Genomic DNA, 22,640 nt, shown 5'->3' on the forward strand with positions numbered 1-22,640 from the left:
AGCTGCATGTCCTACTGGGTTGGAGCCTGGCTTTGTTTTTTTATTGTTAACTGCAATGACATTTTCTGCAAGATCACTGGCAACAGTGGGGTGAATTAAAAAAAACGTCTTCCAGGGCAATGATACCATAATCTAATTTAATTATGCAATCGCTAAAATGAGAGGAGCCATTGGGCTGGCCAAGAAAATACTACAAATAGCTTGACACTGCGTTGCTTGAGTAGAGGTTTTCTAGGCTCAGTGGGCACACCTTACACGGGTAGTACTGATTCTTGTGGTTATGGTTTGAAAAAAGTATGAAATGGTACACCCACCTAAAGGCGTCAAAATTAAGAACCTCAGCATCGATTAGCAGCATGAAATTGTTTAACAAAGTCTATGGCGCTATGTAAGATAGGCCAGTGCTAAAAGCTTATTCGGCCATGGTACCCCCGCAATTTCTGTATGGCACAGAACTGTTATACTTGAGTAGCAAAGAGGGCTGGGATGTCGAGGAAGGCAAAAACCTAAAAAATCTATTCACACTTCCCTTGTCAGCAATGGTCCAGGCCGAAAGACTGGAATTAGGACTGACTTCATGGGGCATTCTAGCCGGTATGGCCCTACTCCACTTCTGGCAACGCCTAGGAGTAGGTGAGAACACCAAAATATCACAATGGTGTAAAAACAAAATACAGAATAGCTAATTAAAATGGGCAAGAGAGACTAGATGAAGCTATGCCGTATGATGGAGGTTAATTTGTACCCCACTACCTTTATGATTAGCATTGACAAGAATGAACTTAGGACGTTGGAGAAGGAAATATCTCATGCACAGAACCAAAACTATCTTGCAAATAAAACCTCAGTGCATTTTATGACTGTTGCGTGGAAACATGATCAATGCTTTCCCTACATTAATAGGTTACCAGACTGCCGATTACAAAGTGAGGTTTTAAGGGTAAGAATTGGGGTGAACCCGTGTAATATAAATAGTGTGGTAAAATGCGCAATGATTGATAAGACTGGAAGATGCACTTGTACTTTGGACACCTCCTGTGACTTGCTACACATTTTAATAGACTGTCAGAAGTTTCTTGATTTACGAATTATGTTTTTAAAACCGATATTTAAGGAATATGAGATTAAAACTAGGGCCCAGGCTGTAACCTTGATGACTGAAATGACCCATTTAGATATTGCCGTTGCTATTGGGAAATGTATGCAAAGAGTGAAGGCACTTCTTTTTACCTTTTTTAATGAGTTTTAGCAAATAGTTATCCTAAATTGGGTAATGGAGGGTTTTATAATTGAATATGTTTTAGCGTGTTTATTGAATTGTACTTTTAGATGTATTTTAACAATATATGTATTGTTTGGGGACCAACGGTCCAAATAAACGTGAATTAAAACTGAAGCTGATTCACTCAGGTTGCATCAACATTGAACAACTTAAACCTTCCTTTCCGAATCCCTCATTGCTTCTTTCTTTCCCTAAAACGTTCTATTTTGGTTTCTGTCCAAGTTTCAAGGTCTCTTCTAATCCCCATCTCATTCATCAGTTGGCTCACTACTGTGTTTTTTAATGCCTGAGGCCTCTGTCAGCTTTACTGCTGGAAATAACCCCATCCCATCCACCTCTGACAGTGGTACCTGAGGTGCCACCGTATTTAAGGTGACCCTCGTACATATACACCGTCTGCTCATTTCATGATTAGCACTGCCTTGTGTACCTTGGCGGTGCCAAACTTGAAAAAATATTCAATCAAATGGGAACACATTTCTAGGGTGATAAGAGATTGGTTTTTGCTTTTGCTAAACAGTTGGCGAGTTTTACATAAGGTCATGCTAGCCACCACTTTGCAGCCAGTCCATGAAGGTCTAAAGACTCAAATAAATAGGTGGTGCTTGAAATAAGCTTCAGAAAATAAATACATATAAAGGTTGATTCATAAAGCCGTCCATGAGTAAGGGAAGTATTACTTCAGGAATACTCTTTTACATACTGTTGCATACCTTTGTGAATAGGCCCCGAAACCTCAAACTCTCTATTAGTAAAAGTGGAGCAAGGGGACAATCCTTTTATAGTTGTATTAACTGAATATTACTATTTTAGATGTTTTATGGCTAATTCACAAATACATGTAATGGTACATAGAGGAGTACAAAAATAAACATCTTTTATTTCAGGCAGCGCCAAGATAGACCTGTTGGGGTGCTTTACAGATACATGTTATGTTATGAAATGTTATGCTACAGAAGTAGGCCCGATGATTCTCCTACTGGGTAAAGAATCCACATAATGGAAATATGAAGCACTGATAACAAAACAAAACAAATCCACATTTCCAAAATGCCCAAGACAATGAGCTGCGCACTACCAGTAAGGGCACTTATTTTATACTCACCACCACTGCATACAAGTTGTACTTTGGTATCCTTTGAAATGGTGCTGAACAATAAGGAGAAATATCCAGATTCCTAAGTGGATAATGAACTTCTGTTTTTAATTTTCTCTTGACTAGATCGCTGCAGTCAAATCTGAGAAGGAAAAACACAGCCAGGTTAATTTGGGGTTTGCCTTCAACTTCACCCTAACAGAGATTTGGTGTTGCTGCTAGAGAAGGGTTTCATCCCCCTCAACCAGTAACCCAATTTCTTACAAAGTATATCACATTTTTTGGAAGGCCAGGTTTCGTTGTTGAAGGAAGTTGCCTTGTTCCGTTACGAGTATATTGATAATAGTGCCCCATATTGCCACGCAAACATAATGTATTACCCAACTGTGCTTAGAAATGTATATCCAGCTGCAATAACTGAATATATATTTCTAAACGCAAACGGGTAATATATATCCAGTTAGAACAACTGGACATATATTTCTAAATGCAGACGGGTAATGCATTATGTTTGTGTGACAATATGAGGCGCTCATATAAATATACTCGTAGTGCACGGAATGACGGAATATGGTGTTCACTTGTATTTTATTGTCGATTAAATCGTTTTGAGTACTAAGGCTGTGCGAGCTATACAATTATTGTGGGATATTTTAGTTTTAACCTTCCTTTTTTACATGCTGTGATGAATTATTCCGCTATTTACTTTCTCGGGTTAAGGACCCAGAAGATACGGCTCATGAAACTCTTTTTATAGTCCTTACTGAGATAAGAGTTGGTTACGATAATTTGGTCATTTTTATTTTTGATATGACATACACGTACGCGCCTGCCTTGGGATTGCCATTGGGGAATAGTGTTTTTTTTAAATAATGAATGATCTTATGGATAGAGAAATGGATACACTGTCCATATTACTTTCATTAGGTTTATTTGGTGATTTATTGTTTTAAGAAGACTGCCAGGAGAGGCCACCGCCTTGTTGTGAAGTTCAGCTTTGGATAAGTGAGTTTCCCCAGGCTTTTTATGTTTTTTTTTTTAATGATTGGGACTTGCTTCGGGGTTTTAATACGTTTTGATATGATTGGGGTTTTGCTCCACAGAAACACGGTTGCTTGAAGTACTCAATATACTGTTTATAACGGCTCACTACTGTTTATTACAGATAATCTTAGGAGAAATAGGTGAGTCTATAGGAATGGTATCCTTCCTCGACCTTTGCACTGCATGCTAACTACACATGGGCATTTTGATAACTTATTTCCTTTCTCGGGACATATTTTCTTTCTAATTTTCTTTCTTTTTTCCGTACATCAGGTTCTTATGACCCTTTTGACTTTTAAGATGTCCTTTACATCTCACAAGTGATTTGTTTGGTGGCATTTTTTCCTTGAATTTATATGAAGTAAACTCTTTTTTTTATCATTTTCACTTTATGTCGGTTATCACTGGTAACTTATGGGTTCTTTCGGTGGTTTGTCTCTTTTCTTCTTTCTTTTGCATCACTTGAGTACTAGGTTGGGATTTGGCATAATGACCTTTAATGTCTATATCTGAACTTTGTTTATGCATTTGTGTATTGACTGTATGTATTATAATATTCTAGCCCTGACGAAGTCTGTGGTTTACACCACGAAAGACGAAACACGTGTTGGCTAGGATCGTGTTTGGAGAAATGCCGTGAACAAATAAATGAAGAACAAAAGAAGATTGTCTCATCTTTGAGTCATTAAGGACATTGACTACTGTTGAATTAAGCTCAAGATATATGTGTGCATTGTTCTTGCTATAGTAGGTCAGGAATTTGGTGCTGACCTGTTTCTTCTGCACAAGTATTGTTGGGTGCACGTCTGGGGGCCTTCAGTACTTTATTACAGAACAGCAGGCACATGTTAATTGCTGGTCTTGAATCTCCTGAGTGTTGGTTATGAGGATCCACACTTAACTGTAGAGATGTATTGCCTTGATTATTTAATAAAATATTTAAAAGCAGAGCGTCACTGGGAAATTCATACCTTGGACCTTGGGCTTCATATTGCTAAAGGCTAGCTTGGCCTTCACTTGGAGGCAATTCATAGTTTAAGTGAAGTTCTCAGGTCCACTGGATGTTATTCCAATGTAGCTGCATTTGGTTATGTGCTTGATAGTCCTCTTATTTATTGGGAAGATTTACTGCTTGGCTCTTACTGTGCAGTTTTTTAGGTTGAGCCTGAACCAGCGTGCATGTGCTGCTCTGCGAGACTTGTTGTGGTGGAGTATCGAATAGTAGTCCTGCCCACTCTCCGCTCATATTTGCCATTGGCTTGTGTCATTCATTGTCTGACCTAAATGCTGGCTTCTGATTCGAAAATAGGCTTGTTATTCCCTCATTAGTACCCCCTACTCTTCATTTGTCACCTCCCATGGCGACTGGCCCCTTTACTTTGGTTGTTACACAGTAAGCGTTATTTAGACTGTGAGCACTATTTTCTTTATTCAGTTCAGTTTCTCTTACTGCAGGCACAATGTGCTTTGGTGCCTTCTTTAACCCCCCCTCCCGTTGTCGTGCCTTGTTTAACACCCCTCCTGTTGTCCGTGGCTTCTCCCGCCCCCGCCCTGTCTGTGCCTTCTGCCCGACTGCTCGCCCTCCCTACCTCCCATTGTCCGTGACGCCATGCATTTGCGATGCAATAGGTCTTGCATTTACCCGAGTTTAAGATATTGGCAATGTAAATTACATTGCCTTTAATTTATGTTTTGGTTTCCAAAACATAAATAAAATGCATTGTTGTCTACGATGCCAATAGCTTAAACTTGTATAAATGCGAGACCTATTGCATTGCAAATGCTTGTATTTCTTTGCTCTTTTACCCACTCAGCTCGCCAGTCCTTGCTGTACTATTGTGCATATTCTGAGATGCCCCCGGGCCAAGGGAAAGTAAGCATGAGTTGCGCGGAGGGCATGAAGAAGCTACTTTTTAGTTATCTTTTCAGTTGCTTATTGCTGTATTTGGGTATTAAACTGGTACTAATAAGTTAAAATCTTTCCCTGACGGTGTTACCATGTGTTAAAATGACCAATAATGAGATACTGGTATTACAAAATGTACTCCATTATGCTGCATAATTCCAGGGGCCCTGATTACATTCTATCTGCCCTGCCTGCTTCAGGCAAGAGTAATTCTACTCACGAACCCGCCCAAATTGATTTATTAATGCCTTTGAGATTTTAGAGGTCTTGGACTAGTTGTACTTAATGTTTTAGCATCTTCTGAGTGAGCTATCGGAATTTTCACAGCACTTAACTTAAAAGCTAATTGTACATCATAGAAATGAAATTGGTAGCAAACCAGTATATTGCCTCAAATTGATATATATATATATATATATACATATATATATATATATGTATATATCTATACTACTATTATAAAGAGAGAACAGACACCTTTTGGCAAGGTAAACTCAGGAACCACAGCGCCAATCCACACACCCAATATATTGTTGTAATCCTCAGGGTGTGTAGATGGACATAGGCTGTATAAAATAAAATAAAACGTAAATTAAAAAATTAAAGTTTTAAAACAAAGTAGTCTCCTAAAACAAGCGCTGGCCGTGACGTAGCGCTAACCGTGACCTACACCTGCATGATGACGACAGGCGGGGAGGAGCGGTGACGAGCGGCGACGTGCGGCGAGGAGTGGCGCGGCACCTCAGGTAAGGCGAGGCGGGAGCCGGTCCAGGCAATGTCGGTGCGGGCGGGGGCCCGGGAGTGGGGGCTAAGTCCGGAGCGGAGATAAGGCAGAGGCGGGAGGCGGGAGGGAGGCAGGCGGCGGGCAGCTGTATACGTAATGTCGGGGCAGAAGGGGGGCCGGCCGGGACGCGGGTGGCCCGGCCGGGACTAAGCCAATGCACAAAATGCAGCCCCCAGCCCCCTTCTGCCCCCGGGCAACGCCGGGGCGGGCTGCTAGTATATATATATACACACACACACACACACACACACACATATATATATATATATATATATATATATATATATATATATATATATATATATATATATATATATATATATATATATATATATAATGGCATTAGTTAGCAGTATGATTCCTGGCTGCACAAACAATGCCAAGCTTCAGCAGTTATACAAGGGGGGTTTGACATCAAATTGTTCACAGTTCTCAAAGGGATATTAGCAGGGCCACTGGAATTAGGCAACTGTGGAGTGCTGCGATTTTCGCATAATTATGGATTTGTTGCATTCGCCACATAATCCATCTCCTGCTGGATAATCTACAGATTTTAACAAAATTGTTTCTAACTCAAACAGTTCAAAAGTTCATAAAAACATAGCAATATGTGTTGCCACTCAGTGGAAGGCCCCCATTGGAAAGGTTGACTGGTCACCTTTGTTTTTTATGGCTTTATTTTGGGTGTAAAACTGGTTCTAATGAGGTGCACCCTATGCTCAAACAGTGTTAACAAGTTTAAAAATGAGAAAATAATGAAGTAATACTATCACAGAGTATTATGCAGCATCGTTTGGCATTTCTTACCGCATAATTCAGTTAACCGACCCTCATAAATTGGACAGCCACTGTTGCATAAATCTAGTGGCCCTGGATATTAGGGTTAAGGCATAACCAATCACCATAAAAGGACACAGTCTCCACTTCTCCACTCTTAATTTTCCTGCCAACGGTGGACTTTCTTAGTTTAAATATTTTTTTTTACACCATTGACATTGGGAAAGTGTTGAACCAAGGTAAAATAGCCACGCACAACGCTCCTGCACTAAAAACCCATATGAGCGTCAGGCAATGCTTTCGAACCTGATGGTTGAAAATGGAAACTAAAGATGGTGTTCATGTTGTGGGTTGACGTCTTACGTAATCATGACCCATACAGAAACGTTTCCGAGCCATACCACTATACGCAATAATTCCTGGCATTTGCTGATAAATAGCCTTCAGGTCAAATTTAGTGTCCATTGTAAATAGTTTTTTCTCTTTTCATGTGAAGGTCAAAAAAGAGTGAAGCACAATCGCAGAGCCTTTAAAATATGTAGCTCCGGAGTGTCTAAACTGCCTGAAGAGGGTAAAAACTATTCAGAAAAGGGAAACTGTTCAATGATAGGACTGGGAACAGAGCTGTCGTAAGCACTGGTGGCGCCCAGAGACCATCTTTGTTGGCGCCTTCCCCCAAAAAACATCCTTGCACTCATCTCGCTATAGCCCTCTCTCACGTGCATTTCATTTGTTGTATTGCACAACTCATACCAGCGTAGGGTGTCAGAGCACTTTACATCACACACACACACTTTATACAAATCCACAATTCAGTGTGTAAATCAGTCTACAGGAAATGTTATATAAAACAATGAGGATCACCAATTCTAGTAGGCACTATATTTTAAGAGTGTTGGGGCCCGATGTAGGAGCCCTAATACCGGTCGGAAACGGCTGAATTCGGCCGTTTCCGACCGGTATTAGGGTTTTCTAGGGCCCGATGTAGGTAGCCCTTTACCGATCGGAATCGGCCGAAAATACCGATTTTCGGCCGTTTCCGATCGGTAAAGGGCTATCGAGATGTAGGGGCACATTTTCGGTAATTTTACCGATTCGTTATCATTACTGAATCGGTAAATTTACCGAATCGGTAATATTTACCGATTCGGTAATGATAACGATTCGGTAAAATTACCGAAAATGCAATGTAGGTAGCCAATGTTCCATCAGCACATGGCTTACAGAATCGGTATTTTACCATGGAATACAAATCCATGGTAAAATACCGATTCCTGTGTACATGCACATCTGTGCATGTACACATGTGCCATGTGACAGACAGACGTGCCCTTAGGGCATGTCTGTGTGCCACATTGCACACATGCCCGTTTTGGGGGTGCTAGAGGGTGTCAAAGTGACACCCCCTGCACCCTTGCCAAATTCGGTATTTACCAATTCGGTAAATACCGATTCGGTATTTGACTTTAATCCTATGGGCTTCAAAGGCCCATAGGATTCAATAGCAAATACCGATTCGGTATTTACCGAATCGGTAATTACCGATTTTGTAAGGAATCGGTAACGATTCCAGATGTTGGGACCTACATCCCATTTACCGATTTTGAAATACCGAATCGGTAAAATTCGGTATTTCAAAATCGGTAAATGGGATTTACCTACATCGGGCCCCTAATGTAGGAGCATGCTTTACAGAATCGGAATTTTACCGAATCTGTATTTACAGATTCGGTAAAATTACCGAATCGGTAAATACAGACTCGGTAAAAATACAGATTCTGTAAAAGCACATGTAGGTAGCACATCTTTGAGTGCCGCAGGCCTTTCAGATTCGGTATTTTACCACCCAATCCAATTGGGTGGTAAAATACTGAATCCAGGTGTGCATGCACATCTGTGCAAGCACACCAGTGCAATGTGATACACAGACATGCCCTTAGGGCATGTCTGTGTGCCACATGGCACACAAGTCCGGAATTGGGGTGCCAGAGGGTGTCAAAGTGACACCCCCTGCACCCTTGCAAAAATCGGAATTTACTGAATCGGTAAATACCGATTCGGTATTCAGCATTGATTCCAATGGGCTTCAAGGCCCATAGGAATCAATGGGGGATACCGATTCTGTATTTACCGAATCGGTAAATACCGAATCTTACAGATTCGGTATTTACGATTCTGAAATACCTACATGTGCCCCCTTCTATTTTACCACTCCTTAAATACCGAATCGGTAAAATTCGGTATTTTAGAAGTGGTAAAATAGAATTACCTACATCTAGCCCTTGGTCTGGAGAAGCACAAATTCTGGATTTGAATACATTTCTATCCAAATTAACTCTTTTTAGGAATATCTGGAGAATGAAAGACGGGGGAAAAACATAATTCTACCCTATACAATGCAGTATGTATGCAGCTCTTTGACGGCAGTTCATAGCTCACTGTGCTATATTAGATTTGTAAATTATGAACTGCAAGTAACAAAAGGATCTATGTGACAAAGGCAGTAAACTACTGAACGAGTCACAAAAAATATAGTTAGGTGATTTGTGTAGCACACATTTTTTGCAGTTGGCTTATTAACCCTCTGCACTACTTCATCACGAGTGGACAAAATTCAGAAGTCTCTCAACCAGGGACATTATTCACCAGAGTTATATTAACATTATTTATGTGACTTCAAAACAGCTAAACACAAGGAACTCTGCAGGAGATGCTTTTTAAACGTGTGTTATTTTTAAACATACCACCCTCCGAGGTCAGTGCCAGGTGCAGCTTCACCAGTCTTGCCACTCTAGAGCCGGCCCTGAACGTGAACCAAGACCCCCTCCCCGCCCCCTCACACACACCAACAAGTGATGCTTGATGGCGAGACACCAACTTCTGGCAAAGTAGATACGTATATATATTTTATTATTTTGTTTAATTTTTGAGGAGGCTAAAAACTCTTCTAAACTCCGATCTGTCTATCTTACCTACATATGTGCAGAATGCAATGTGCTATTTTTTACCAGTAATGAGTGTGGGGAGGGTCCATGAGAGATGAAGCCTCGCAACTCCGTCAGACTCTATATTCATGTCATGATTTTACAGGCGAAGGGCCAAAAAAGCACGACATTCGGATCCGTGTTTCCAACAGTGAGGCGAAGATGGCTTAAAGTTTTGGTGTATTTCGGTGAACGCTCCGGGGTTTATGTATTTCACGTGTTAACTCTATCTTGCATTCCTTAAGAGTGTTTGTTTTTAGGTCGAGCCTGAGCAGCGCATGCGCTGCTCTGCGAGGCATGCTGTATTGGAGTATGCACTTGAAGCCCCGCCCACTCTCTGCACATATTTATCATTGGCTTGTGTCATTGTCCTTCGTAAATGCTGGCTTCTGATTTCTAAATAGGCTTGATAGTTCCTCCTTAGTACCACCTTGTCTTCATTTGTAACCTCCCATGAGGACACCCCCTTTTACAAGTATTGTTGCTCACTAGGCTTTAATTGCAGCCTTCGAGCACTTTTTAGTTTAATGGTTTCCGCCTGCCTGCTGTTGCAGGCAGGACATGCTTGCAACATCTTTATACATTTTTTCTTACATAGCATGGCACCCCACGCTGATAGTGGCAGCTGTGCCTTTGCTTTATTTGCAGCACCAAACGCAGCTGCATGTTTTAAAAAAAAAAAGATTTATTTATTTTTACATTGCCCCATGCCGCACTTACACTTTAATGTCGGTTGCACCCCTTTCCTTAAACAAGCAGAGTTTAAGGAAAGGGGTGCGGCCGCCATTAAAGTAAAAGCGTGGCATGGGAAGCTTTTACAAAAAAAAGCATTTGCTTGTCAACTTGGCAACCAAATGCTTTTTTTTTGTAAAGGTGCTATACCGCTCTTTCACGTTAATGTCGGCCACGCTCCTTTCTTTAAAATTGGCTTGTCTAAAAAAAAGGGTCGCAGCCGATAATAAAGTTAAAGCACAACAGGGTGTTTTACCAACTACCATTTGTAATGCAATAGGTGTTGCATTTACGCAAACTCACATAAATGCGAGACCTATTGCATTGCAAATACTTGTCTAGAAGATCATGCCTTTGGTTTCGGTTTTACTTATTTTCAGGCAACACAGGTCACAGTAGCGTTGTAGTGTGTTAAGCCCAGAGACGTTTTAAGGCATGGGAAAAGTGGGCTGTGGCCCAGGGCCACCACCTTTTAGAAGACCCCTTATAGAGCCAGCACTGTTCTGCAGAGAGTCTTGCCTTGATGATCATGAATAATTCTTAACCAGATTGTTGCAAATCACGTTTTTCTTTAATTTATTTTTAATCTGGCTAATGTGTGAGAGTCTATTACACACATTTTGCAGGCAAATGTTGTTTTTCCTTCATGCATCATCCATAAAAAATGTTTCTTTTAGATCTAAACAGGATCTTACATATGAGAAATGGGAGGATGTCACAGTGATTATTGTTACAATATTGAAAACATACATCACTATCCCAGAATAATAACTATAAACACATTTAGATTTTGAACCAGTATGTCCTTACGCTGTTAAATTGTCCTGTGATTGTCGAGGAGACCAATTTGACGTTTGTGTCCGATCTCTCTCTCTTTAATTTATATCAGTCTGGATTCTTCTGTTTAGGATGGCCCAGGACAATTTCCCCAGGTTACTGCATACAGATACCGCTGTATTTACTGGTGTTATCATGATAATCCTACCTGACCTCGTCTTGTCAATTATATTGAGCTGAATATCACGTTTAAGACTTTCATCACTGCGAACTGTACTCTGGAGGTGCTATATTTCAGCATTTTCGATTATTGGTGCATTGAACACTGAGGGGCGGGGGTTACTTCGCATTCTGCTTTTGTGTTATTTCTGCATATCATATCATATGAGGTGTCTAGTAATCTTTAACTTCAATTTCCATTTCGCCTAGCTTTTTCACTAAGGTTTGTTTGACCCGATGTTAGTTGCTGCATTTCCTGCAGCTAGGAAATGGTCTCTGAAATGTTACATAATTTCCTCTTGGTGATGCTAAATCCTTTGTACCTTTTTTGCTGTGCATGAAAGTGTTTAACCCTTTCGATGCTGATGACGAGCTGGGCTCGTCATGGTGCACAGTGGTCGTGTGCTGATGACGAGCCCAGCTCGTCATAAAATAATATAAAATAGCAATTTCCAGCACAGGAGGGGAAAACGCCTAGCAGCCAAGGTGTTAACGAGAGAGCTTCCCTAGTGTCATGGAATTGCCTTGCCTGGTGGTTATTTTCCTTTCTCTACATTTGCTTTATGGCATAAAGTTATGCAGTCCTTAAAGTCTGGTTGCTTGTTTCTCTCTGTTGTGATTTGATATCTTTCACAGTGGGGTGCTGCGTGTTCTGCAGTCATACCAAGGACTCATTCTTTTCTTGTTTCTGTTTCCAAGTGGCTGAGTTTATTTATTGGGATTTATAAGTGCATGGTCTCTCCAGGTAGAGTCTCTCTGCGATGGTGTCGCCTGGGGAATAGAGGACACGTTAAGAGTATAACTAGGTTTTGAGAGATTTTATGAAAGCGAGAAGATGAGGAATGAAGCAAATGTCCATAGGAAAGGAGTGGGCTAGTTTAGATGTGGGGACTACAAGCAGGAGCTGGGAGCTTGACTGGAGAGCTTGTGATGGCTGATGTTTGGAAACTTTGCGGGACAGAAATATAGAAGTCTTGCCAGCCTGGATTTTGTACGTACATGATACCTGCTGCTTTGACTAGAATCCATTTACAAACTTCGAGCTAAAGCAAGGATTTCCGATTTAACTACAACTTAGAGTTTGGTGGTGATGGTCCGGAAATACTGCGTTGCTAGAGAAACTACAAAATGTAGGGCAAACTTCCACCACTAAACGCATAGTATCGCGTGCATGCTGTATAGATACTATGTATACAGGTTCCAAGTAAACTGGCCAATTGAGTTCAAGATTATTTGATTTGACTTGTAAGAGTCTTATATATCTTTAAAATAATATTATTAAGTATTGACCCAGCAACATGTCAGGCAACTACTTGTTCAAACTAAGATTAATTAAAAAGAAGTTTCGAGGAAACATAATTTTCCCACTGTCAGCACTGTTCTGTGGACCAACCTGTCATGATACTCAATGTCTATGAATATACAAATCATATTCCAAAGGCAGCTGGAACCACTTTATTAGGCAGATATTTTATGGGCTTGATTCCTAGGCACATCCATCCTCTTAGCGGTGTACACTAATACGTGAAACTCCATCAAGTACTCTAATGTGGTTTATGGTGATATGTAGTTTGTTTCAGGACTTATATAACATCATTGGAAATTAAACATTATCACATAAAAGAGTGAGATGGTAATTCATCTCTGCAGTTTCCTTTCTTTTCTACGTTAATGTGTTTCTTGCGGGAGATGGACAGCGATAAGGAGACAACATCTTTCAAGACGAAATGAAGAATCCTGTTTAACCATACTTACTGTTTTCAAAGGTTGTGTCACTAAAACTAGTTTCAGACTGGGAAAGGTACATTTGATTCCAAAGCAAAGCCTTCTACAGTAGCATGCACAGAGACCAGATAAATTACTGGCAACAGATTGACATTAATCTTGCAGCCTGCGATCTCCTTAAGATGTTCTCCCCTGTAGACTGGACACTCTGAATTATTTGGGATGGCTGTGCCTTTCACAGTCAGGCCTTCAATCCTTCCTTTTGTTATGAGCAGTAAGCTCCTGTATGTGTTTTGAAAAAAGCTCATATGGGTCTTGAGCCTTGGCATCTATTGAAGAGGTCTGTATTTCAAATTTTGGGTGTTCACTTAGCTTAGGTCTCAAAATTAAAGCCATAGGATGAGTATAGTGCAAGGGTGTCTGCATTGGTGCATAGCTGCTTAAAGTGTGCCAAAGCAGGGAAAAGGAGAGCATCACCACATCTTGGTAGATATGGTGCTGTTCTACTCTCTCCAATTCACACATTGCAGCACATCAACTTTACTTGCTGCCCTGTGTTGCGTGACTTGTATGTAAACCTGGGCCCTAGGCTGTCAGACATGCTGCTTGTCAAAGGTACCCACTGTACAGTAATGTATACTGTATGAGCTGTTATACGTTTAAATATAGTTTCATTAAAACTTGTTTTCTGTAATAGTATTGACCATATTTTTCAGTGTGTTTTAATTCCCCTAACTTTTTAGGTCTCGCCTACGCAGCGGGCATGCGCTGCTTAGGAGGCCTTTTAGCCGTCACTTTGCTCATTTTCAAGCACACACTCGTGCTTGTGGCGGCACCCACCTTGCAGGAGCAAGCAACGGTGTGCATGCTAATTGGCTGTTGCTCGTTCCAGAAAGGTGGGTGGTGCTACAAGCACGAGTGTGCTTGAAAGCAGCTGCTGCTTCTTAGCACAATCACTTTCACTTTCAAGGCCGCGCGGCCAATGCTTGATGGATCCATTTTTACTAATGATACTGTTGATTAGTGCAGCAAGAGCCTTCCCTCCTCTCTTCAAACTCTGACAAGCATGTCTTTTTACCCACCTCCTTAGTCATCCTCCTCCCTCCCCATAACTTCCAGCCCCTTATTTTATTTATTTGACTGAAGGTTATATTTAGATGCCCACGCCCAGCTCAGAGCATCAGAGCATCAGAGCAAAGACCAACAACCCTAGTGAATCATTCATGAGGCACAGCCTCCTTTCCTGCCCTCCATGCCAGGCCCATCCTCCTACATCAGAGTTACACCCTCTTTCCGCCTCTGAATCCCAGGCCCTCCTCCCACCTCCCCGAGATTTTCCATGAGTTGCAGCCCTCTGAGGAATGCTGGAGAGGATGTGAAGTCCCAGGAGAAGCAGCTGTTTCCACTCCAGGTCACATTCTGGGACCCTGGATCCTGGGAACAGGCCGTTTGCTCGCAGTGTTACCCAGCTCCTTACAGTGCACTTCTGGTCAGTGTCCCGCCAGCTCTCACGGGGCTCTAGCGAGGCACCTGTGGACCGCTTACCCAAAGTGCACTCCCGCTGCTTCTCACCATTTCACGTGCATGTGTACCCTCGAACTTCTTCCCACCAGCATCTCCCATGCCCCCAGTCCCCTCCCGGAGCTATTTTTCAGCACCAGACCTGAACTGTGACAGACCTGTGTGGCCTGGGCCACTCAAAGCTTTTCTGAACCTAACCACAATAAAAATATTTTCCATAGTAAATACCCAGAATTTAAGTGCTTAGGCCAGTTCGGAGCGTTAGCCCCCCATCCTCCTCTACCTGCACCAGAAAGCTTCTCACCAGCCTCTCCCCGGGTTTTTGTTAGCTTGGTCTGATTAATGTAAGCCACGGTGGTTCGCTCAATGTTTGAGTATGCTTTTGTCAACCCTTAAACGAATCTACCAATGCCTGTAGAGTGGGCTTTCGAATTAAAGTCCCCACCTCTTCTTTGAGCTGCTCCAACCGTAATTCACTACAAACGTTCACCTCCACTGGCTAATATTTCACAAATGTTCATGTTATCCTCTTTTTTAATCTGACAGTTTGGTAACAACATTGGTCCGGGGCCAGGCACCATTACAAATCATTAATTTAACTTTCGCCCCAGCTCATGTGAGTCAATGAACTGTGTCGTCTTCTCTGCGCTATCTTCTACAGAATGAGACACTTTACCAAAAGATGTGTGCTTGCACATGCAATTAAGGTACCACTACATACATTATTGAATACTTTCCGCGAGTTTAAAGCATTGGCATAGCCAAAAGGTCTCGTCTTTGGGACTTTATAAGTGTTTAGTTATCCAGCACAATATCCTTGGTGCAACAACATCAAGTGTTGCATGGCTAAACACTTACAAGGCCACAAAGGTGAGACCTATTGGCTATGCCAATGCTTGTTACTTAAATGATCAGATCCCCCAAACTAGCGTAACCTTTGTGTGGTGGACAAGCTGATCTCCCAGCCAGAACCTTCCTTTTCTTCCGACACATCTTTCTGTTTGTGCAAGGCAAATTCGGTAATTTCTTTAAAATAGATCGATAAATCATGTTTCCTTGGTTTGAAAGACTGCGCAACATTTCTAAAAGTTAGCGTTAAATGTCCCCTAAATTATCTGGAAAGCATGTCAGCCTCAAACACTGTAACACTTAAATCAGCGTTATAACCTTGTGCAGTATATCAGTTGGAGAGCATTTAACGTGTCTCAGCTGATGACACTGAAGTGCACAACATATGTCAATCTGTTAGACTGAAGATCATACAAAATGCCAACTACATTAAATACAGGCATGATATATTTAAACACAATTTCTCCTATGACTGAGACAGGCGAAGCTCTGCATTAAAACTACCCAGAGGCACACACACATATGGGAATTCAATCCAATACAAATGACTTAAACAAACCTTGAAGATATACCTTTTTAAATGAAATATTAGAATCCTCGGTGGTTTCAGCAGAGTGGTCTTAGCTTGGGCATCCTGGTAGCTGTCACAATATGAACAATGGACTGTGTTGTTCCACGATAAAATGTCTTGCCCAAAGAAGTTATTTAGACAGTCCTGTTAAGTAAAATTGCATATAATGACACATGAAACACTAAACGACACAGCAAAATTAGCACTTCAAAATATATCTATCCTTACAAAAATGCAACAATTAACAGCAAGACCGTTTTATGGACACATCTCAGCCATACGTAACCAATGCACTATAAAGGAGTTGCACATTTAAGAACAGTGTAATGAGACAGCAGGTGGGCAGCAGTGTTTTGGGGGCGTGCAAATCTCCCTCCAGCTTCAGCTCAGGCCTTCTCTCAAGAGAAGAATGAGCTCCTGGTACCATGACGTTGTGCGATAGAATTGCTGAACATTTTCAGTAAAAGTGGAACACATTTATTGTGACATCTACCATCCTAGAGCCAATTCATCTGGAGTCTGTTCCCAAGCCGGTCATCATCCGGTGATGACAGTTCATCCTCCCCAGCCTACTTTCTCCAGGTGTGCTCCTCTCTCCTCTATCCAGGTTATGGATCTTACCCTCTCAGCCAAGTAGGGCTCTCTTGTGGACCCATTTATCTGTTTTGAAAAGGATTCCATTAACGTATGGCCAATAATCTTACCACTTTCTTTAATACCACAGTTAAAACATGATATTTTTGCAAGGCCTGAAAGTAGCCTCAATTCTTCCTTTACTAAAGACGCGTACTCTCCCCCCGAATTACTTCAAACATTAATGCCGATTTCCCGACTTCCTTTGCTAGCCAATTGGGCGTTAAAAACCATGTATACCCTACCATCTTCTTTTGTTCGGCATAACAGTCTGCTAGACAACACACAATATGGCTTCAGAGGAGGCCATGGCACCGAATCTGCGCTGATTAAATCAGAAGAAGAAATCAGAGAGGCTTTAGATTCTGGGGGCAAGGCTGCCCTGACCAAATGGATCTCTCCTCGGCCTTTGATATGGTCCACCATGATCTTCTGCTGGACTGTCTAGCCTCTATTGGATTACAGGGGCTAGCACTCACTCTGTTGAGCTCTTTTCTGTCAGACAGGAAACAGTTTGTGGCACTGGACTCCTTTGTATCCACGCCTTTTTCCCTACCGTGTGGGGTTCCACAGGGATCCTCCATCAGCCTGACCCTGTTTAATGTGTATGTTTCAGCTCTGGCGCCTATAATTAGATCTATTGGGTTCGTCTTGACCTTCTCTGCCGATGAGACACAAATTGTTGTGTCGGTTTCAAATCAGGACACCAATAATGATAGGAATTTTCATGACTGTATGCTGCCCATCAGTTCTTGGATGAGCAACAGCAGCCTAAATCTAAATTTTGACAAAGCAGAGATTATTTTATTTGGCAACAATCCTTCCTTCTGGTCCCCCTCTTGGTGGCCAGAGGACCTGGGCTCTTTGCCCACTCCTGTCAGGATTGCAATGTATGGGCAATAATCTTTCTTTTGGTGACCAGGTCAATTCCTTGACTGTTTCTACCTTTTATATTCTAAGGATGGTCAAAAAGATCTTACGATTTATTCCTTTAGAGTCCCACAAAACTGTGGTGTCCTCCCTTATCTTGTCATGGCTGGATTACCCTAACAGCCTGTATCCTAATATGCAGCCGCAACATCTTAATAAGTTGCATGCGCTTCAGAATGCCGCCTCTGGACTTCTCACAGGAACTTTTAAATTCTGTTCTGTTAAATCAGTAATCCAAGAACTTCATTGGCTCCCCGTAAGGATTAAGTTTAAATCTCTGTACATGGCCTTCAAGGCTCTAAACAACACTGGCCCTATCCATCTCAGACAGAAGTTCAAGTTGGATGTACCCAACAGAACTCTCTATTCTGCGGGTGCATGAAAATTGGTTGTAAAAATCTAATTTGAGTGGAAAAAGCTTTGTCATTTGCACAGCTAAGGCTTGGAACGAATTACCTTTCGTTCAATTCCTGATCTACTTGCTTTTATGGAAAATCTGAAAACTTGGCTATTTCACAACTAGGCCCCTCGCTGCTCTGTATTCTGATTTTCATTAAACTAGGGCCAGGACACCTTCGGGTAACATTATGCTTTAGAAGATTTCTCAGTCATGACTCGCGAATGGGATTTAGTCAGCCCGATCCAGTCCCACGTCGTCTCTGCTTCTCTGCTCCTCGCAAGAAGCAGGCAGCAGGCAGTCTCCCTCCCCTCCACTAAACCAATCACAATGCTGCAATGACAGCATTGTGATTGGTGGGGACAGCGCCCAGCCAGGCGTCTATGGGAAAGCCATTTTCTCCATGTAGGCTGCATGCCTACATGTAGAAAATGTAAGAGTGCACATGACTGGTTTGGTCGGCCACGAAGGGCTGACCAAGAGGGCCCACAACATTGGGCTAGCCACTCTTCTGCCCTCAAGCAGGACCGACCAAACAAACCCTTCTTCTGCTTTCTCGCAGTGCGAGAAGTTGTAACATAAAATGGTATTCATACCATTTTATGTTACTGCTTCTCGCCGTGCGAGAAAGCAGTGCGGCGACGCTCCTCCGCCCACATGGAGGAGTCGCCCCTTAGATTGCTTAACACTAACAGGGGCTTAATGTTGTTGCTACCTGATGAGCAGGATCCCCACTTTTCCGGCATTGAGAACAGCACATTGGCTGCCAGACCATGTTCTGTAGGCTACAGGGAAGACCAGGGCTACTGGACCCCAAACGTGACTGTGGAAGTTACTTGCCACCGGTGTCCTATGCTCCTTACTACTATGGCTCTGAAAACTGGGGCACAAAACAACCCTTTCTTTCTGCTGTAAGGGTAGCAAGGACGAGCATTCTCACGTTACTTAGCAAGGCAGTATGGGGGGTCGAGCTCAGAACAGTAAGATACAGTAATTTTAATTTCCAGCCACTGCTTGTCTTTTTTATTTATTATAAGAAAGTACTTTTAATTACACAGCAGTACTCAATGGTAAACAATTCAACTGTGACTAGAAGGTGATCCCCCTGATCGTGACTCTCTTTTGGTCAATGCTTAATTTGAGCCAGTGGTTGCAGGTGGGGCCCACCAGCACTCATTTCTGGGGACTTGCACTTATTTTACCTCATCAGTCTTTGACACAGTGCAAGAGAAAGAAAGAAAGACACTGGGGAAAGAAGGGGGAAGAGAAAGATGACAAAACCGTGACAAGGGTAGAAAACATCAACCTGCAATGCAGGAGTAAGGAGTGTTTGGTCAATGCTGTCTTAAAGATTTTTGGGAGCCCGGGCAAGACACATTTTGGGGCCCACTGTTGCAATACCTTTGAATTTCTATTACCCATGTTCTGCTCTTTGCAGCCTGTGTGATGCTGAACAAAGTTTCAAAAACGGGGTTCATACAAAAACAATTGAAATATGTGATTTCCAAAGCCCCAAAAGTCCTTAAGATTATACAGGGCAAATAAATACTGAGTCAGGGGTAGAGTTAGGCATATACAAGGAAAGGGGCTGACATACAGAAATAGACAGAAGTGACCTAGAGGGAATATTTACTTCCCCTGGGGCCCTTTGGAAGGTGTGGGCCCTGGGCAATTGCCCACTTTGCCCAGACCTTAAACTGTCTCTGTATCTGATGGTGGATTAAAGAGGCATGAGGTGAAATCAAGACTAATTAGCCTTGGTAATCAGCACGCTGATATTCGGTAGGGCTTGCTACAAGCTTCTGAGCATAACTTTGGCCTTACGCACTTATTGTTTCACCAAGTATGCACTGCTTGTGGGTCCTTCATCCCGCCCCTCCTCTCTGTTCTTCCTCCCACAAGGGTGACCATATTTGGGATATTGTCCCAACAAGCTTGAATAAGACACGGGTGCAGATTACATGTCCCCAAACTCAAAAGTGTAATCAGTTCACTGTTTATTCTTGTTATTCCCCTTGTAGTCAGAGTAGGCAGAAAAACAGTTTTTAGTCTTTGCGCTCGCCTCAACTTATTTGCTGCGGTTCAGGCGGACTGTAGGCAGGGGCCGCTGTAATCATCTATGACCTCTGCAGTGGCCGCGGTGGACGGCAGGCGTAGCTTGTGTCTCCACCAAACATGGCCCGCACTTGAGTGCCAGGCGCCGCTTGGCAGTCCCTGGTGCTGGTCTACGGATTGTGGCACCCTTCTGGGCGCATATTAAACAGGGCAGGTGAAGCCCAACCCAGACTGATACACACAAGGCAGTACCAGCTCATTGTTATGCAGGTGGTATTCAGTCTCCATTTTAGTTTCTCATTTTAAATTAGCCTCGTTTTCTGATGGTGGTTTGCACATATTATCCTATTGCGAGACTGGCCCATGAACGCATGTATTCCTGATAGTCATTGTCACCCTGTAGTTTGCAGTTAGTTCCATGGTTGCACAAATTCAGAACACCAGGCATTGTTTTATTTTCTGTGCTCGTAAAGAGAGGGGTCTTCTGCTTTAGTCTAATTAAAACGATAAGCTTGCAGTTTTTGCAGAGGCCGCTGCACCCCCCCCCCCCCCAAGGGGGGGGGGGGGAGGCTTAAGGGCCGGCGCCTTAACCCACGCCGAGCCCCAGTGGAGGAACCGGTTCTGGGTGCCCAGAAGCGGCACGAAGACTTAACACCTCACAGGGGAGCATCCTGTTGGCGCCAAGGAACCCCCAGCCAATAGGGGGTACAGCATGGTACAATCCCCCCAATTGGGGACCAGCTGCACGGAACGGACGAGCAGATGGGGGGGGATATAAGCCACCGCTTCCCCCAGATAGCTCCCAATTTTCGTGGAGCGGGGGAAGCGGCGCACCTGAATTTTTGGACCCACACCTAGGAACCAGCAGTTGTCGCAGTGCTGGACAGCAACACAAGCATCAGCGGAAATTGTTACAACGGATGGCTAAGGAGACACACCAACAGGGCGGTGTGTAGAAGTAGGCCACTCATTTTGGGATGCCGCACGGCAGGGTGAGGTGGCCGGGCCAAGGAGGGGAGTAGCGAACGGAGACGGAGCTCGCGGCCCAGACCCGGCAGGGCACAAAAAGGTAGCGAGTTGGGCCTAACTCCTTGGAGAAACTACCCCTCCCTACACGCAAAGGGCGTGGGTGACCAGCCAAATGGTGGTCCCAGAGGTAACACGACAATGAGGACTACCAAGGATCAACGAAAGAACTGGTTTGGTAGGCGTGCCATCTACGAACTGAATGTACCACGATATTGATCTGCACAATATGATGATTGACATGTTTACGACCCAGATATGATTTATGACAATGAAAACAACATGTATGATTTATGACCCAGATATGATTTATGACGATGATGATGATGACATCTATGATTTATGACCCAGAGATGATTTATGAAAATGATGACATGTATGAGTTATGACCCAGATATGATTTATGACCACGGCGATGGCATGTATGATTTATGACCCATGATATGTTGTATGACATGTTTATGACCCAGATATAATTTATGGGATATTGTGTTGACATATATATGACCCAGATATCATTTATGATCCCAATAAAACTGCGGCCAACAACCACCACAACAACTACGACCTGGTTGGCTAAGTTATTGGGATGCCTGGGGTATGGGTCTTGGGGTAGATACTTCCCCACGGTATGGGGGAGTGCGGGGTTATGTTATTTAAACTGTGCCCACAGAAGTCGGTGAGAAGTTCCCTTTTGCCAGAGTCATCAGGGAACGCTGATGTAAGATGCAGTCCCTGTGACCTCGATCATCAGTCTGGGAAAGAAGATATCTGTACCCTCGGTCGGAGGTGCATTTGTGGATGCACTGAGCCTGGCTCGCTGACATACCGTACCAAGAGAAGGCGTAAGGTCATTCGACAGGCCTGGCAGATGGGTACTCCCAATATGCTGTCTTAAGCAAAGGCGGTAGTAACAAATAGGAGTAACGTTAGCAGCATTATCAACAATTACCATGGTTGAATTGTTTTTGCAATAATTTCTCTTAAAAAAATAAATCTTTTGTTGTTTTTCTGTTCATCCAATAGTCACTTTAGCATGACAACTTTAATGAATTGTGTTTAAACAGTCTCTTCATTTAGAGTCCAGAACTGTTATGATTCCTACAGATATGGCCTGTGGTAAGGAACATATGAAGGCCGGAGCTATGCAAATGACCAAGACAAACTGTGCGTTCAACAACCCAGGGGGTGGGATGTGGAACTTGGAGCTGAGTTGGAGTGTCTCCCCACGAGTCTGCAGGAGTGTGTGGGCCTGTCCAGGAAGGATCCTGTGCAGATCACTGAGGTAGCTGGCCTCCCTCTAACGCACACGTGGGAGCGCCAGTGTAGTAG

General features: G+C 42.9%; 1 protein-coding gene across 1 annotated transcript in view; it reads right to left on the reverse strand.

The window, feature by feature from the left end:
• USP50 (ubiquitin specific peptidase 50) overlaps positions 1-22,640 on the reverse strand; it is a 210,455-nt gene that overhangs the window by 24,631 nt on the left and 163,184 nt on the right. Inside the window, exons 5-6 of the mRNA XM_086959004.1 lie at positions 16,269-16,411; positions 2,388-2,520 (exon numbers count right to left, since the gene is read on the reverse strand). Of these exons, the coding sequence (XP_086815130.1) occupies positions 2,388-2,520; positions 16,269-16,411 (276 nt within the window). The remainder of the gene's footprint in view (positions 1-2,387; positions 2,521-16,268; positions 16,412-22,640) is intronic.

The sequence above is a fragment of the Lissotriton vulgaris genome, chromosome 2_1 (assembly GCF_964263255.1).
Source record: "Lissotriton vulgaris chromosome 2_1, aLisVul1.2, whole genome shotgun sequence".
Lineage (NCBI taxonomy): Eukaryota > Metazoa > Chordata > Amphibia > Caudata > Salamandridae > Lissotriton > Lissotriton vulgaris.